This window comes from Ictalurus punctatus, chromosome 2 (assembly GCF_001660625.3).
Source record: "Ictalurus punctatus breed USDA103 chromosome 2, Coco_2.0, whole genome shotgun sequence".
In the NCBI taxonomy this organism is placed as follows: Eukaryota; Metazoa; Chordata; class Actinopteri; order Siluriformes; family Ictaluridae; genus Ictalurus; species Ictalurus punctatus.
In genome coordinates, this window is record NC_030417.2 from 13327886 (window position 1) to 13339916 (window position 12031).

The 12031-nt window shown below is 37.8% G+C and overlaps 1 protein-coding gene across 2 annotated transcripts; it reads left to right on the forward strand.

Moving 5' to 3' along the window:
- The first annotated feature begins 3599 nt into the window (after positions 1–3599).
- LOC108274501 (forkhead box protein J1-A) lies at positions 3600–7973 on the forward strand. 2 transcript variants are annotated; one of them, XM_017484716.3, is made up of 3 exons: positions 3600–3838; positions 4369–4965; positions 5688–7973. In XM_017484716.3, the coding sequence occupies exons 2-3, from the start codon at positions 4411–4413 to the stop codon at positions 6531–6533; spliced, it is 1401 nt and encodes a 466-aa protein (XP_017340205.1). In that variant the 5' UTR covers positions 3600–3838; positions 4369–4410; the 3' UTR covers positions 6534–7973. The 2 variants fall into 2 exon arrangements, with proteins under 2 accessions (XP_017340205.1, XP_017340197.1); XM_017484708.3 differs by lacking the exon at positions 3600–3838 and having other exon boundaries at positions 3998–4965.
- Positions 7974–12031: the final 4058 nt, after the last annotated feature.

Below are 12031 nucleotides of genomic sequence, written 5' to 3' on the forward strand. Positions count from 1 at the left end.
AGATGTCACTGTAGATTTAGCTGCACAGTACTGTAAAATCCTACAGTACATACCACAATTCAACAATACAGTAAAATACCTTAGATTACATCGCATTCTGGGTAATTTTGATTGAGTGGGAATATTTTACAGTATATTTTAGTCGTGCTGTAACATTGCTGTAACTTGGCCACAATATACCAGGCAATAATAAAAGATTGCTGTAAACAGGGAAAACGCGCTACCTGACATCACATCAAAATGCCACACAACTCCTGGTCACTGGCTGGAAGTTCAATATGGTTTATTTTATGTTTGTTTTTTCTGTTTGTTTTGTTTTGTTTTGTTTTTTAAAATGCTTTTCATGATTTTTTTCTGATTTTACACTGTAGTGTACCACTACATCGTCTGTAGTGTGGAATGAGAATGCGAAGTTATAGCCAGTGAGCAAACAGAATTAGATGTCTGCTCGCTGTATCACCTCGCTGCTCTCCTGTTTTTACATCTATCTCAGTGAAGTAGTTAAGGGTTATAAAGTTTTGGCACCCTATCTGTCCAACTCTAAAAGTAGTGGAACCCTATTTGTCCAGTTATCCAACTCTAGATGTATTGGCCCCACATTAGCTTCAGATTTCAAATTGATAACTAATTTTAAAGTTTCAGACTTGCTTTGTCAAGCCAACATCAAAGTTTGTCATGACAAACTTGACCTATTTAGTTGTTGTTGTTATTATTATTATTATTATTATTATTATTATTATCTTGGCTTGAGAAAGCGAATATACTGTTTTGCTTTATAATTGCTACTCCTCCCAGACCATTCAAGCTACATGCACCAAACCTTCAGCCTGACTCGAGTTGCTATGATTTTTCTAATTGATCAGAGTTGCGGAATTCTCAGTAGTGAAGCTCAAAGTGGCCAAAATTCCTATTGACTTGCATAAAAAAATTCTGACTGTTATAACACCTTGCTTTCCAGGAGCTTTCAAGATACTTCCACCAAACTCAGCATAATCCTTCAGGCTGATCAGGCTGGTCATGCTCTATCGGACACCCAGTATTCCCATAGTGGAAAATGAAAAATCCCCCAAACTAGCATATACTTACATTGACGGAATGTTCAGAGCTTGGCTCGGAATGCTCAAGATTTCAAAGTCCACCTGTCAAAACTCACACATGCCTGTGTGCAGACAGCCTGATGCCCCTCTTTGCTATCTCTCAATCTGTCAATGTACCTGTAACAGAGACTCTTGCTTCATCTATCTATCTATCTATCTATCTATCTATCTATCTATCTATCTATCTATCTATCTATTTAATCAAATATATCTATTCAACTCTAGAAGTATTATCACCCTATCTATTTATCCAGGTCTACAAGTAGTAGCACCCTAGCAACTCTCTAGCTCTACAAGTATTGGCACCCTATCTATCTATACAATTCTAGAAGTATGGCACACTTGCTATCCCTCTAATGGTGAGTTCACACATACAGCGATTTATTCACTGTAAGTCACCAGTCAATGTACTATGAAGTCGTCAGTAGGCGTTCCTATTGCTGGTTGCCATAGTAACATGGATGGCACAACTAACATTCCACTTTTTACAACAAACCAGTTATCTTGTCGCTAAAAATAAACATTCTGGAGGGAGAGCGATCTTTTATAAAATTCATCAGTCTATATATGCATAACATCCTACAAGAAGAAGGAGAAGCAGTATGTGCTTTTTTCCATTGTGGCCATCTATCTGTGGCAAAAACGCAAGTGCCAGTTAGCTTAGCTTATTGCTTTAGCTTATGGCCTTAGCATGCTTAAAGATAAATAATAATAATGAAACACACTCATTTTTTTTAGCAAAATCCAGGTGTAGCTCTTATCTCAGTAAGTGAGCATCACCATCAGGTTGTCATTCACTATAAGTTCGATGGTGACCAGGAACCGGACCACAGCTCTTCGGCTGTAGCCTCTGTGTTTCCTGGGTGAGGTGTCTGGCTTGGTGCTGCTCGTTCCCAGGCACCGAAGCAGTGACAAGCTAGACACTTCACCCAAGATAGGAGGTACACTAGGATTTTGCTCAATTGCAACAAAAGTGAGTGTGTTTCATTATTATTTCTTTTATTATTATTTGTTTAGCTTTAAACCAGCTAAGATCCTAAGCTAAGCTAAGGTAATTGGCTACTGCTGTAATGGCGCTGTTCTGTTAGTGAGCACGGGTGGCTACGGATCACGTGCACTCTACTGCCTTCACTCCCATTGGTTGTCGCTGCACCAAGTTGCTCCAAATTTGCATAAAGTTAAACTTTTCTCAACTTTCAAAGTTGCTGGACACACCCACATTTAGTTGCCAATGGTCACTGTTGCTAATGTCACCGGAAGTTGCCAGCTCTCATTTAAAAAGAATGGTCTCCAGTCGCAGTATGTGTGAATGCACCCTAAATCTACAATTACTGGTATTCATTCTTTCTTTCTTTCTATCTATCTGTCTGTCTGTCTGTCTGTCTATCATCTAGTCAACTCTACAAGTATTGGCAACCTATCTATCTGTCTTTCTTTCTTAAAACTGCACAGTACCTTCAAATTTCAAACTGATAACTATTTTAAACTTTCAGACTGGCTTTACTGATCAGTTTGTTGTGATGAACATTACCTATCTTGTTAAAACTTTAATTCTACTGTGGTATTTTAAGCTGTCAATAATATGAAATAGTTATTGCACATATCCATAATAATTTCAGTAAAGGACTTTTAGGGGTTTCAAATATTAAGCGCCCAATAGAACCCTTTAAGGTTCTTTATAGAACTGTTTCTTCTAAGAGTGTAGTTCATTCACTGTTCACTATTTAAACTATTTGTAAGTTTATTTATATTTATTTTAGGCATTTTATTATTATTACTTTTTGCACATAATTATTTAATTTATGTTGTAGTTGCTACCGACTGTACAATATGTTTGAAAATAAATAGTGAAAAGAGTTTAAACTGTGGGATTGGCATTGTGGACATTCCAAGTGAATGTATGGACTACATAGGGGCCACATACATGGGCCGCTCAGATGACATTCCTGGGCTGAAAATCAGTCCCACTCCTGCCCTGGATCAGAATGAGACACAAAATAAGCTTTGATAAAGTGGAACTAGATGAAAAGTATTGCAGGGCATTTCATGGGGGTTGGCAAAGAAGCAAGAGGTCAAAGTACTCCAAGTTCTGTCTGATGCTCATTTTCTTTCACGTCTAGTCATTACAATTTTAGTAGCAATTCAGCTTAAATGGAAAATAAACATAATTATATTATTATAACACACCCCAGACTTGTCAGTAAGATGCTTGTGAAGGAATGCACATATTACCAGAGATAAGAAGTAAAAAAGTAGAGGAAAAATAAATTGACACTTGAACAACTGCTAAGCACGGCTGGCGAGTCGCGAGCAGCGTACGAGAAAACGAGAAGGAAAAAAACTCATCTTATTTGCCTCCGCCCAACCCACTATTTTGCCAGTCAGTTCGAATTCACTAGCGTGACAAGCGAACCTGTGTGTGAGGGAGTGATAAAACTAAGCTCTATAGCAACTTACGAGCCAATAGAAACACGCGAAGCTGTTTACAAGGGGGTGTAGCGTTGCTATAGTTGCTGGACAAGCCTCCTACAGCAGGTATTAAATGGACCCCCCCCGGTTGACAGGCAACCCCCCTCCCCCCCGAGGCACGCAGGTTTCTCGGAGAGCAGCGCACGTATTTAGACCCCCTTGTACCGGAGACGCGGGAGCGAACCGCGCGCATCAACGCTAACCATTAAGTTTTTCTACTTTGGCCTCAACGTGACACGCCAGTCCTAATAAGGATTTAAACGACATACCAGGTGAGTTTCACCAAAGTTTTTATTTTTTTAATTATGTAGAATTATATATATATATATATATATATATATATATATATATATATATATATATATATATATATATATATATATATATATATATATCTCTCTCTCTCTCTCTCTCTCTCTCTCTCTCTCTCTCTCTCTCACGTTTCAAATCATGTAACCAATTTTTTTAATGCCTGGATAAGTGTGTTAGGTCAGTGTGGTGGATGGGAGTACTTGAGTTGTTGGAAGATTTTCCTTTTGGAAGACTTTCTCAGACAGCCTGCACAGCTAGCTGTGACTGTTCTGGGAAATTCTATGACCTTCAGTCAGCCGTGTAATTTAGGGGAGCTTGGAGTGGCTTGATCATAGCTGTCTCCGTACCATTCTTATATAAAATTTTACAGAAATATTCTTAGGCTTATACTTTTAACTGAGCTACTTTGATATGTTCCAGTTAATGTTTGCATCATGCATAATTAAAACTGGCTGGGGACTAGATGTGCATGTGAGTGTTTTGTGTGCAGGTGTGTGTGTTGGAGAAGTGAATTGAAAGGTGACAGTGGGACATGCTGTCATTGAGCTGTATAGATTTGTGGCCCAAGGGCTCAGTGGGGCTGGAGGAAAAAGTAGCCAGTCCTGCTACAAAGGACCTAATCGAAAGGAGCGGTTTCAACAACAGCAGTACTGACAACCTGGATGACAGTCTGACCAGTCTGCAGTGGTTGCAAGAGTTCTCTATCCTTAGTGACAGTGGAAGGCAACAATTGATTTCTACTAGCCAACATCAGAGCAAACTCTTTGAGCAGCAGCTGGGTGGGGAAGCTCCTGCATCTCCTCTAGCAGGCGACCTTGCCTCCATAGGCATGCCACTGACCCCTGGTAAGCCCATAGCAACAGCAGTTCCTGCCCTGTGCACTCTGCCCAGCTTGGTTGCACATGGACACTGCCCAGATGAGGTTGACTACAAGACAAACCCTCACGTCAAGCCACCATACTCATATGCCACCCTAATTTGCATGGCTATGCAGGCAAGCAAGAAAAGCAAAATCACACTCTCCTGTATCTATAAATGGATCACTGACAACTTCTGCTACTTCCGCCATGCTGACCCCACCTGGCAGGTAAGTTAGGCTGTTCTCCTAGAGTTGATTATAGTGACCACTTTGTTTCCAATTTTAGTTGCCACTTCATAAAGCTAAATGAAGCACATGTATCCAAAAACTTGACAGAACTAAATTTGAGCATACTACTATACTATACTACAGTGAGCGAGAAAGAGCAATTATAATAGCATCCATATCAGACCCTTTGGTCGGTCGATAGAAACAAACCTCTGCTGAGCACAATGACTCTTTCATATGATTTGAGGTCCCATACAAATAAAGTGGCATTGAAGAAAAGCATAGGTGATCTGTAGCCTGATTCTATATAAAAGGAAAGAAATTCAGTCAGTTTAGTCATCAGATGTACTAATTCAATTTGGGATTTTTTTTGAGGAATAATAATAATTAAAAAAAACACTTGTTGGTGAATCATTAATTATCCCTCTAGCTTTCTGAGGCTTAGCCAGACATTTCCTCAGTTTTTAGCCACTCTAACCCAAAACATTAAGATATAATGTTTAACTAAGATCAAAGGGTCACTGCTTCATTCAAGTATAGCTTCTTTGTGGTAGTTTTTCAGTCTATGATGGTGTTGATTAAAATAGAGAATGAGCAGAGAACTTCCCAACAGTGTACATTCTGTTTTGCTAGCTATAATTAAGGAATAGCATGAATTTCACAAAGTGATTAATGAAAGTTGCTATTGTGGTTTTGTCTTCTCTCCAAATAAATTATTTCAGAATTCCATCCGTCACAATCTCTCACTGAATAAATGCTTCATAAAAGTTCCAAGGCAGAAGGATGAGCCTGGAAAGGGTGGCTTCTGGAAGATTGATCCGGAATATGCTGAACGTCTCCTGACTGGGGCTTATAAGAAGCGAAGGATGCCTCCAGTACAGATTAACCCAGCTTTTAAAAATCAACTCAGAATGATCTCACAGCCAGTTACTACTGTGCCAACAGATGTCACAGGTTTTCTCCATGTTGATCCTGAGTCACAGCAGCTCTTAGAAGAATTTGAGGAAGTCACTGGACTTGACCAGAACTGGGACCCTCGCCTAGCAGAAACCACTTTATCTGATTGCTGGAGCACAGTAAAAGGCCACAAAAGAAAACAGCCATATGGCCACCGGGCTGGAAGTGCCAAAGCTCTGTGCCGCTCAAGCTCCCCACTGCTGGCCATGGAGGAACCAAAGGTTCTGGGATCTCTTAAGGGTAATTTTGACTGGGATGCTCTGCTAAATTCAGCCCTAAATGGGGATTTGAGCCTGAATGAGTGTGGTCCTCTGAGCCCAATACCGCAAGATCAGAACCTCATGGTACATGGCATTAATTTTAACTCCCTGGAGGCCTCTGTCAATACTACAGAAAGTAACATGCTAATAGAAACACAAAAGGACCGTGATGTCGACCTTGACAAAGAGACATTCTTAGCCACAGAATTTTTACAGAGTCCTTGGACAGAAGAAGAAGCGGGAAACCATCCTGATTTTCTTTCTATGTCTACTGTTAACATCAATCAACTCTTTGATCTGGGAGGCTCACTCAGCGATGATATTGACAGTAAAATTGAATCTCTTCTCTGAATATCTGTTCATCAGTGTCTTTTGAGACAGATAATGTCTAACCAATACCATTGAAATATTATGAATGGAGAGAGCTGTTTTATCCCAAAGAGTATAAACTTTGGTTCCATACCATTTCCATTTAAATTGTATTTTTATCAATTGAATTTTTTTTTGTTTGTTTCTTTGTTTATTGGCAAGTGATTTATCTAAAAGCCACTGATCAAAAACTGCCACAACAGTGGGTTCTTCTAAAAGAACTCAAATCTAATTCTTCATGACTTCAGGACTATGAAACCAGAACTGGACAACAATGAAATTACAGACAAAAACAGTGCATAAATGAATGGGAAAAATTTAATCTTCAGTTTTTTTTTGTGTTTGTTTACAGTGTAGATGTTCATTTGAACTAATTGCAATGAAAATGAAGCAATAAATACTTATTTGTAGCATCTACAAATTACAAGAAGTTATAAAAGTAATCATTTATTGCAATTGAGGTACCTGCTTGGAAGGAACAAAATAAAATATGCAAATAAACATATACCACAGTGATAATACTGGACTCCTAGATATGCCTAGCTATGCAGTTGCATATTCTGAAACTGTTTTCATTCACATTACAACAGAAAAGGTGGATGCAGTCTTTTCATGTCATATACTAACAATAAAATTGTACATTAACAATAATATGTATTAGAATGGCACACTAAAATGTGATTAAGATAGGATAGTTTAATTACTTTATAATGTTTAAAAGTACCAGACCCCGCTGGTTATAATTAAACTTTTTTTTTTTTTTTTTACATCTTAAAAAGTCTTTTGATTAAAAAAACATTTCATTAATGAGTAATGAGTCTTTATTGGTCACATATACATATGCACAGTGAAATTCTTTTCTTCGCATAACCCAGCATGTTAGGAAGTTGGGGTCAGAGCACTTGGTCAGCCATGATACATGATACGCCCCTGGAGCAGAGAGGGTTAAGGGCCTTGCTCAAGGGCCCAACAGTGGCAGCTTGGCAGTGCTGGGGCTTGAACCCCCCAACCTTCCATTCAGTAACCCAGAGCCTTAACCACCAAGCCACCACTGCCCCAATTATTATCTTGCTGTATAATTTGATTGTTATAATCACATGCTAATTAATATTTTCACTGGTAAATCTATTTAATCTTTTTATATTAGCTTATACCTTCAGATACAGTATAACACTATTACATTTATACATATTATTAAATCTCTACAATACAGTACATTACACAGCAATGAGTTGGTCAAATGTTATTTCCTGAGTACTTTTTAATTCTTTATTTTTCAAAAATGTGAAATTCAGCTACATATGCTTATACCTAAAATGTGCCAAGTCTAATAACTGGCAAAAAATTGTATGAGGTGTTATTTTGTTTCACAAATATGCCTTTTGGGTTAGATTGAAATTTTAATTAAATATTTTTATTCTCCTTCATTGTATTATAATTAAATACCAATAGAACTTGACACTCTTAGTGAGAATAAATATATGGGCTTTTGTTAAGAGTTTCAGTTAGTGTCATTTTGAAGGTGCGTCTTTCTGCTGGCTTAGAGTATGATGTGTGAGTGTTGTGTGCTCAGACAAATTCTCACATTCCCTATAGTTCCAGGCCTTAATCCCATTAGTGGAGCCATGGCGGGACTGATGGAGATGAGTATTCCACTCCCACATATATCACTGGCTGAACAGTGCATTTGGTACTTCCACAACTACCACCATGACTTGATTATTGAGTGAGCATGATTATCTTAATGGATCTACTTATGCATTCAATACCATTTAATACCTAATAAAATGGTCATAATTGAATGCCATAGTGTTAGTAGCATGTCCCTTAGTGCATTGAAGGTGACCCAAAATCATTCCCCCTTCTCCCTAGGATATTTAAAGACAACACAAAACTAAAATCAAAATGCATTTCATCTTTTGCTGTTGATAACTGGGGCAGACGGTGTTATGATTATTATTCATTTTATTATTAATGGTTAACATTATTTTCCCTGCTAAATTAACACTTTGTAATGTTTAGTCTCAATTAAGGATTACATTAATACTGTAAATGTTAATTTAGCACATTTTTTTTAAATTTATAAAATGTAAAAATTAAAAAACTTAAAAAAAGTTTATAAAAGTATATAAAGCTTTACCTTCCGATTAGCAAAGGACAGGTTATCTCTGGAATGACCAATCAATGCTAGAAGATTTTTTCCAGGTGGAATGCATGGTTGGTAATTATAATGTTGAGGCTTGGTTAAATGAGAGGCCAGAGTAACCTGATGCAAGCATTATTGTCTATCATTGCTGAAGGCTGCCCGTAAGGAGAGCTCCCTGTTGAAATATTATCCATAGCACTTTTTCAGCCAGTCCAGCAATATTTAGAACCAAACTGCATAGTACCATTCACACCATTTAAAAACATCTGGCTGAAAAAGGAAGAAAACGTTTAGACATTCTGTGCTGTGAATGTAATTCAGGAACATCACATGCATTGACAGGTAAGATTAAATGGTTAGGTGGCCAGACATTTTTTTATAATTGTCAAACACAACTTTGTATCAGAACTAGTATCAAGCAGTGTTTTCAGGATAGATATTCCACTGTTGTCACCACAACTCGAATGCTGTTCCTGAAGCAAAAATGGAGAGCACAGAGCAACCACTGGTTCAGGAATCATCTCCAAGCTCAATTTACCCCGTTTTTCCAGAAAAAAAGGCTGAAAGGGTGGAAAACTGGACAAGAGAGAGGTAGAAAACATCTTTTTTCAGCACATGCCCCTCACATAAAGGCCTGTCTCCTGGGTAACTGTGGGTGCCATTGTCAAGAGGATTGGATGCAAAATGGGAGAAGGCCCATAACAGTTGCTGCAAAACAGACAGAGAAAGGGCCTGGTGTTACCCAAGATTTATCACAGTGATTGTGCAAAGTTTTTAAATGACACTTATCTAACTGTGCAGGAGTGAATTCATAGGAAACTTTGAATTGCTTCTCCATTTAGAGCAGATACTTTTCTCAATGGTATGTTGGCACTGAAAATGAATTATTTGCATATCTGCAGTCTTCTGACTGAAAGGGTATGCTCCATAATCATTAAACTAAAGATGAAGTTTAATGCCCTGTTGATTTAACTAGGCTCTTCTTTGTCAAGTATAGCATATTGTTTCCATTTATTAAACTGTAAAAAAAATATATAATAAAAAAAATAAATAAATAATGGTATAGGATACTGCATACAAAATGCTATTTTGTAGAAATGAGGAAACAAATGGGGAATTTAGACTGAACTCAAATTAGTACAAGGACTGGGATTACAGTGTGGTCTCACTGTGCCCTCTAAAAGAATTCTTCACAGTGGTTACCAATTGCTGCTTCTGTTGCCAATAAGCAAAAATAACCAAGTATATTTAAGTAAAACTCAATATATTACAGTATAATATAATATAAAAAAACATAACAATATAATCCTTACAGACACAGATGCATCTGAAAAGTAGATGTTAAACAAGAGCAGTTAGTCATTGTATGCAGAGTTGCTGGTGGTGGGTTTATGGTGTGTGTATTCTCTGAGCCAGTGCCTCTTTGTGAGTGAGACACTAGTATCAGGGTAATCTGACATCCATCACCAACTTAGTGGGCAATACACACAGTGAGCAAGTGCAGAGAGAACAATGCCTAGTGAAACTGTGGGAGGCCTCTTATTCATTACACAAAGCTGTGACTCTCTTTTGTAGGTGTTTGGGAAGCAGAGGGGGATGAGATGGCAAAAGATTGCCATGACAAAACTGTTTACCACCTTAGCCAGTTAAGAGGGATCATCATGCCCTGGAGTGACAAGCTGTCATTTTATATCATTCTATTATTTCTATTATATTTTTTTATTGTAGTAAATGTGCTCTGTAATCTAAAAGTGAGGATATAATGCTAGCTGTGGTTTCAGGCAGAACAGGGATACTTGTATCAGGTACCTAAAATGTGTTTCGGAGAAGGCGGTGGTGCCACCTGTGAGCAAATAGCACCTGTAAGCATCTCGTTTTCATGATCAGAGCACACCTATCACCTCATCAGTAACAGCTAAATTAGACAAGGACCAGTTATTTAAAAAAGAGAGAATATAAATGTTGATATGATCATATTTTCCTTAGGTCAAGAAAAATGGTACAATTATAAGGCATCTGTGGACAGGTACAGCAGGCCTTAATGATTACACACACAGTGGTGCTTGAAATTTGTGAACCCTTTAGAATTTCAATTTTTTCTGCATAAAAATGACCTAAAACATATTCAGATTTTCACAAAAGTCGTAAAAGTAAATAAAAAGAACCCAATTGAACAAATGAGACAAAAGTATTATACATTGTCATTTATTTATTGAGGAAAATGATCCAATATTTCATATCTGTGAGTGGCAAAAGTATGTGTACCTTTGCCCCCTTGTGCAGTAATAACTGCACGAAACATAAATTAGCTTGGAGGAATTTTAGCCCATTACTCAGTACAGAACAGTTTCAACTTTGGGATGTTGGTAGGTTTCCTCATATGAACTGCTTGCTTCAGGTTCTTCCAAAACATTTCTATTGGATTAAGGTCAGGACTTTGACTTGGCCATCTCAAAACATTAACTTTATTCTTCTCTAACCATTCTTTGGTAGAACAACTTGTATGATTAGGGTCATTGTCTTGCTGTATGACCCACTTTCTCTTGAGATTCAGTTCACGGACAGATGGTTTTTGCCGCTCAGATGGACAGAGTTTTGCCCATCACAGATTGGTTTCATCATTTTCATTGGAATCACAGATGTTATATTGGATAACTCAATAAATAAATGATGAAGTATAATATTTTTGTCTCGTTTGTTTAATTGGGTTCACTTTGTCTACTTTTAGGACTTGTGTGAAAATCTGATGATCTGACAAACTTTCAAGCACCACTGTACGATGGCACTATTTTGGAGTGTAAGCAGTGCTCAGTCAGAGTTCTTTATCACATATGTTAGAACAGGAGCACACAACTGGAAAGAGTGGAAAGAGGGTGAGAATTACATAGAGATAAAGAAAAAGAAACACAACAAAGACCATGGCAGCCAGGTTCAAGCTTTGCCATGTGTAATCCTTTTGGCCATGTCTCTACTTTGAATGGGCAAGTCCAGACCTGCTTAGCAATACTGGGCAGGAGGCAAGCCAAACCTCTTGCAGTATGTCACTAGGCCTCAGTAAAAAAAAGTTTTTTAAAAGTATATAAAAGTTTCCCATATTGGGGCCTTTTTATCACTTTATTTAAAGGATGTCCTCCAGTAAACAAGCACTTACACTTCTGCTGACGATAAAGGTTTAATTTAATTTCTTTCTTTCTTTCTTTGTTTCCCAGCAGAGTGCATACTATAAAATGATGCTATTTTACATATCTTAGGCTCTTCTTTCAATAGGTGAGCAGCTGGGGTGACAAAAACCCCACAAAAGGCCCAAACACTAGATCTAAAGTGGGACCCCCTC